Source organism: Sinocyclocheilus anshuiensis, unplaced genomic scaffold (assembly GCF_001515605.1).
Source record: "Sinocyclocheilus anshuiensis isolate Anshui unplaced genomic scaffold, SAMN03320099.WGS_v1.1 scaffold610, whole genome shotgun sequence".
In the NCBI taxonomy this organism is placed as follows: Eukaryota; Metazoa; Chordata; class Actinopteri; order Cypriniformes; family Cyprinidae; genus Sinocyclocheilus; species Sinocyclocheilus anshuiensis.
The window spans coordinates 210398-217619 of record NW_015544150.1 but is presented as its reverse complement, the minus strand read 5'-3'; the positions used below and the strand labels follow the sequence as shown (position 1 = coordinate 217619).

The window sequence follows — 7222 nt, the reverse complement described above, 5'->3', positions numbered from 1 at the left end:
ACCCACCCACCCGCCCCTGCCCATCAAGGGGCAAGGTCATTCTATGTCCTCTGAGGGTGGGTGAGGGTAGAGCCAGGCAGGAAGAACAACCCGAAAGCCTCTGAAGAGGGCAAAGATTCTGTTTACCGACATACGAAACCAGCGGCGAGGCGACATGCATGTGATGGGAGACACGTGATGACAGACCCATAAAAGTACAAGTATGAAGCCAAAAGGAGCTCACCAACAAATGTGAGAGGTTTTGTGGAATGTGTATATGGACCGAACTGTCATTCTTGACTGTATGTGCACCAAAAGCAAAAGACAAAAATAAACCATGCAAAGTTTTCACCATGCAAAGGCAATGATTTGATTGACTGAAAGACAGACGGCCTGGCTGGAAATAATCCCACCACCCTATAAATACTGTTCATATCAACCAGAGCAGACTGAACTTAAGCTACAGTCTTGAACAGCTGTCCTGGGTGGAGTAGTTTACAGGCACCTGTTTAACAGGAGTGGAAAATTGACTGGGGGAAAAAAAACTCAAAACTACCAACATGGGTGGTTTGAGGTGGCTCTTTTGAATGAACATGAAGATGATTCTAACGTTGTTCACATTCATATTCTTGGCACACGCTCTGCGCAAAACTACTAATCTAGTACAAGATATTCCTGAGAAGGAAAAAAAAAAAAACTTTTAATTTCTTTTAGTGTTTTTTTCCACACTATTTCTTAGGAATATCTTGTACTAGTTTAGTTGTTAAAAAAAACAACAAAAATGAAAAATAAATGTTTACTGATATAGCTGCTGGAAAAGTTAGTTATAGCTTCACAAGTGTCAACAATTTTTTTTTTTTTAATGAATGAATGTCAATACTTCAAATGTTAGAACACTCAAATTCATCATCAAAAAAAACAAAAACAAACATCTATTTTCTAAATGTATCCTATTGCAAAAAAATCGGCAATCCGTGTTTCTCATTGTTTTAAATTTGTGTTGACCTCTAAATTTAAATCAAAATATAACACAATTTTCCATTGAGACTTCTCTCTAGTGACGTATGCCAGATTTGTTTAATCATTTGGTCCTCATAAATTCTGCCACCATCCAATCAACAACTGAGACGGGACCCCACCCTAGGGCTGGGCGATATAGCTAAAAAAATTATCAACGATATAATGTTTCATATCGTTCGATATCGATAATTATTGACATTTTTATAAACTTTTTTAAAACAGAGCAATAGAATTTTTATTTTTTTTTAACCACTGTATTTTTAAATTAACCCAATTTATTGAGACAATAAATTGTTTTAACAGTCAAACACACAATACAAATTAAACAAATATCTAATTTGTAATGTTTTATATGCAGATTAAATAGGTTTTAAGGAAACTATTGTCTCGTCTCCCGAGGCCACAGGAGGGCGCAATGAGCAAAATAATGCAGCACATAATGTTAACGCATGGAAATAGCTGTCTATAAAAAAACATGCATTACGTCTAAATTAACTCATATAAATCAAATATAATTTCGTAAATTGCATAAACAGTTATGAACAAAACAGCATCATGTATTTATGCATTGCTTAATACAAAGAGCCGAACTCGCCCATCACGCAGATTGCATTTAAAAACATAAGAGACGCAGTGAAAAGGAATAAACCTCCACAAATTCGCGAATCTAAAAATGCGCTGAATATGTGTTCTGTGTGAATGGCTTGGTTTTGGTTTTCACCTAATCAAGATCTTCTCCGCATTGAGCTTCTATATTTCTCTAATATTTTGAATGCATAACACAGCAGCAGCGCATCTCGTGGGCAAGACTAACAAAACATTAAAATGCAACAACGTCACTTACATCATCACCGCATCTTGTGCGCCACTGATGACGCTCCCTGACCCACTCCTAACATTCAAATGCAAATTTTTAATTCGACTAATATGAATTTTTTTATTCACAATCTCCTCATCACAGGCAGGCACAGCACTCAATTCAGCATGTGTTCGCGTTTGTGTGTGCTGTCTGCGTCACTCATAGCATGTGCCTATATCGTGCACTATATCGAACATTTTTTATATCGTTATCGATATAAAAAAAATCGTTATCGTTATCGGTAGGTGTACCGTCGATAAATATCGATACCGTTTTATCGCCCAGGCCTACCCCACCCTATATTTTTTTCTTTTCTTTTTTTCCCTTGGATGTATATCACAATATGGAAGAAAAGATCTGTTGCTTCTGTTACATAGTGACTTAAAAGAACTTATTTTCTATTATAAATGTGTGGTGTGATACAGGTGTTAAGAAAAAGAAAGAAAGAGAACTCAATTTAACCAAGAACAAAGACTAGAAAATAAAATGAAAGGAGGGACAGAGGAGGAAAAAAGCTTCAGAGAGCCTACTGTGTGGCTCTGGAGAGGTTCTGTGATGCCCCGGTGAGGGTGGCCGTCTGTTACATTTGATCTGTGCTGTGGTTTCGGAGAGCCCTCAATTTGAACAGTGTTTGATCAGAGGACGAGGCTACACGGTGAGACAGGTTATTATCCAGAGTTTGTCTGTCCTGTCCTCTCCCATTACATCGGCCTGAGCTCGGCTTCAGTACGCACACACAACAAGCATGAGGATGTAGTGTCTCTTGAGGCTGTGTGAACTGGTATATACACAGCTCGAGAGGGCAAATGGGGTTAAACCACCTTTGGGAAGCTGTTAAGTAAAATGCCTGTCTTATTTAAGGCTAACGAAGCATTTTCCCCTGAGACTTCAGGTGATCCATGCCTTTACCTTTCAGAGAAAACATTAAATACACCACTAAAACAACTCATCGAACCCTGTCGCATCCCCACAAATTACCTAAAACTAAACCCTGTGTGATGAGAACGACTCCCACTCCACCTCTTCTGTGAATTAAAGTCACTCCTTTTTCTTTACTCTATTTTTCTACGTCTCCATCGCTCTTTCATTCCCCAGAGGCAGCAGTAAACTAAATTATTGAGAGGAAAAAAACTGCTTGGCTAATGGAAGATAAATAAACAACTCATCAGCCCAGACCTGAAGACCAGAGAGTCTGTTAAAAGTGTCTCTTTACAGTCATTGCGTTTATTCTTAAAAAAAATAAAAATAAATAAATAAATAAAAACACTATATAGCAACAACAACAAAGTATGTTCTAACTTTCTGGCCTCTAATAGTGCATAAGGTAGCTGAATTAAATTACTCTGGATGTTAAAGACGTAATGAAAAGGAAGCAGTGACAGTTTTTTCTTCTGTATTATGATGTGCATCCAAGTAAAACGGATTAATGAAAAAGAGAAAATACTTGATTCTATCAATTGATTGTAGATCGGATGGAGGCAGATCTGCAAACTTGCGGTCAATTGTGAAAGGGCCGGGTTTAGACAGACTAAATGATTAGTGAAGTCCAACATATGAAGATATTTTGATTAACAATTATATTAAAGCAAATTAGAAGTGAAACATGCATGGAAGAATCATTCACAATAAGATCAATAACATGCATTAAAAAAAAATATATGGTAAATTTTAATTTCATACCCAATTTAAATTTTTTTTTTATTTTTTTTATTACGAATATGAACTAGGAGTAAAAAAAAAAAAAAAAGAATATGATGCACAATGCTGGATTGTGAACAGTAACATCAATGGAACATTATGTGCTCTCTAATGTAATAACAGTCAGTTCTGTCAGCTTTTGGCTCCACTGAAAATCTGCGGAAATGCAAGAGATTAACAGGTACCCCACCCAAGAAAAAGCAACATTTCAGTGGAAAGGGAGTATGACAGAATCAGTCAGGAGACTATTCAGAGAAACTCTGTTAGGAAGCAGGAAAACTCATTCTGTGTTGGGGAGTAATCTAGTAAGCTTTAGATTAGTCATTGAGACAAGAGTGTGTTTTACATTCAGCAGGGCAATAGAAGACATAACCAATACAGAAATGCTATATAAAGGAAGAGAGACGAGAGAGAACTTCTAGTTTAATCAATTTCTGCATCAAGCCCTTGAGGTCACACATATGGCTTCTCAAGAGGGGAGCACAGCTGGGGCCCAGGTGTGTGTGTGTTTGTGTGAGTGTGTGGTAATGCTAATGCACAGTGATGGGGATTTCCTGATAAAACCGTTCCACTGGGACACTGAGAGAGATACGAAGAGAAAGAGAAAGACTATACCGGACAAATAATGCTGATTCCTGGCAAAAAGGTCTTTAGAATTAAATCAGCACAGTTGCTTACTATGGAATCAGCCATTTCTTCTGATTTTTCAGCATGTAGTGCTTAGCAGTTACACGTACAAATTTCATTTCTCTCAACCCTCGAGAAAGTCTCTGCTAGAGCTGATAGGGCAGTACTGTTATGTCTCTGTGCTACATAACTCCCACCTGAAGCCATAATTTTCCATCATTCAGGGTTTAGCTTTTCCTCTGCTGATCACACAGTGGGTCTCTTCTGAGAATGTAAAGAAAGATCTGGGTCCTACTTTCTAGTATGTCTACCATGTGCTTTTGTTCTCTCTGACACCCACACCACCACAACCAGGCCTGAAATAGAACTGGGCCTCAGCCGGAGCCCTGTGAGCTAACCGTGAGTGTGCAGGAGATAGGAAAATAAATACATTAAGACAGAACAAATGAGTGAATTGGCTCATTAGGGACAAACTGGCTCCAAATGGCAAACGTCAGCAGAACACTGTCTGTGAAGGAGGAAGAGGGGGTTGAGAAAGCTCCAAATTGTGACTAAGTGGTCACATTTGTCCATGCTGGTTCGACATGTCCTGCTGGTGCAACAATTTTGTTACAAGTTTTGCTGGTGCCCCATGTTTTTTTATTATGTGCTGCCATTTTTCATGAAAATCAAATCTGAAATGCCACAACCAAACTGAACAACACAGCATGGACAAATCATCAGCACTGCCCATATGGACTGTGCAGATCAGGACAACATGCAGCACAGAAGAATTTGACCAGTGATGGTCCTGCTCTGGGAATCAGTTTGAAACATGGCTCAAGTATGAATTAGGGCACAATACATGGACCCTGTATAAAGTAGGTGTTAGTTAACTTTTTACAGATTTACATTTTTGTTAATATTGGTAAACGCATGTCAGTATCCCATCTCAAAATCAAATGTTTATTTGCCCGTCTCACCTTCTTTCTGTCTCTCATGGAGCTCCTCCCTCTCACCATGATCTTGCAGCCAGTCTCTGCCTCCAGTTGTTTTGCTGTGAGTCCACGAGGGCCAAGAATTCTCCCTACAAAATTATACTGGAAAAACAAAACGTAAAGAGAGAGAGAGAGAGAGAGATTAGAATGCATTCAGAAAAGCATCTTTTATAGAAAACAGGATGTGTATACACACACAATGCTGCTAAAGTCACTAAGAAGTGGGTCACACTTAAATTTAAACAAATAGTTCTAAATAAATGTGTCACCTTGCCGTTCAAAAACGATATCATTTTAATTAGAACATAAAAGGAGTCAATCAGTTTAGCTGCAACTGTTCCATACAATAAAAGTAAATTGTGACTGAGACAGTCATTCTGCATATTATCTCCTTTTGTGAAAAGAGAACAGTGACAATTCTTATTCAGTTAGGCTGCATTTGCTGAGTGGATATTTTGGCTCTGCAGCAAATCATCTTAGATAAATGGCATAAGTCAACAGGCTTTTCAAAATCCAAAATACTGCCAAACAGGAGCTTTTGCATCCGTTTCGAAACTAAATCTTCTGCCATCGTTTTGTCTGTCTCATCCCACTCTTCTTGTCAGTCGACTCGACTCACCTGATAAATTAAATCTGACTCCTGCTGTTGATCTGTGATGCCACTGTCATTTGGTATGTAAAAATGATTATTATTACTATTAAAAAAATCAAAACGACGGTGCCACGGTGGGCAAATAACGTAACCGGTGTTGCAGCTTAGCAGCGAATATCACAGCAAGCCTAGTGTAAATTGACGTAACCGGTGTTGCGGCTTAACACCGGTATCACCGTCAACACCGTCTATCGCGGCAAGCCTAGTAGGGACTAGGGATGGGTACCGAAACCCGGTATTTAATCTGTCCCAGGGCTAAATTATGAAAGACCGGAGTATCGATAAGCTCTGACGTTAACGGTTCTGCTATCGGTACTGGAAAAATTAATAAAACACACATATATGCATTATCTTGCAAATTCTATCTCACCAGAGTCGCCAGCTGTTTTTCACAAAACGGACAAACAAATTACACTTTGAGCTTAGGGCACATGTCCAATCGATCAAATACACACAAAATATTTCCAAATGGCCGGCTTGGAGAGTATTTACTTAAACACAGTTTATGTCTTAAGTGGAGGAGAACAGTTGGGAGAAAATCCAATGTGTGTCAATATATTGTCTTAAAGTGGCAGACTGGCGCTTGGGCCATCAAAATGCAAATCTGCTCTTAATCTGAATAACGTTATAGCTTTAATAAGCATTAATCTATCAATAAATACAATGAAAACTATGCAGTGTTCATTTACATTTGATTACTTTTAGATTTCTTTTGTAGGCTATTACTTAACTGAACAGTAATGTTAGTAGAACTTCATGGAAGAATTAAAGCACTGTTTATTTCATTTAATTTGTATATTAAAATCTATTCATATATGAATCATGATTCTGTCTTCTAACGATTCTAATGGATTCACAAGTTTTAAAATCAATGTTCAAAAGCAGCGGTTCTTAATACTGTTCCTCGCGTCCCCCTGCTCTGCGCACACACTCTGTATCTCTGCCCCTCTCTCTCTCATTCAGCTCATCTCCAGCAATGAACTGTTCCAATTATACACTTATTTTCACATAGCTATGAGAAGCGTTAAATATGGACGCGAGTGCGGTTGCCATTCTGTATTAAAGCTTTAATCAGGATAAAACTGTATATTAAAAGCTAACAGAATCAGTAGCATTTACAAATAACAGTGTATCTATCTAGTTTGAGACAAAAACAAACAAAAAACATACCATTAAGAGCCGTGCTTGCACAGGTTATGCGCGATCCTCTTTACTAATATTCTTTGGGTCTCAATCGGGCTCAAATTGATAAGCAATATTGACGACGTCATTGTTTACAATACAACCGGAGCACACGCCGCTATGTTGAGGGGAGGGACGATTAGACGCGCGGCTAGAGGCGGTTTAGCCAATCACAACACACTGGGCCAGCTAATCAATCAGAGCCCATCGTGTATTTCTGAGGGAGGG

At 38.5% G+C, this 7222-nt stretch overlaps 1 protein-coding gene across 1 annotated transcript in view; it reads right to left on the bottom strand.

The window, feature by feature from the left end:
• Window positions 1–7222, bottom strand: part of LOC107695181 (protein quaking-A-like) — a 103453-nt gene that overhangs the window by 29957 nt on the left and 66274 nt on the right. Inside the window, exons 3-4 of the mRNA XM_016494998.1 lie at window positions 5137–5262; window positions 4495–4576 (exon numbers count right to left, since the gene is read on the bottom strand). Of these exons, the coding sequence (XP_016350484.1) occupies window positions 4495–4576; window positions 5137–5262 (208 nt within the window). The remainder of the gene's footprint in view (window positions 1–4494; window positions 4577–5136; window positions 5263–7222) is intronic.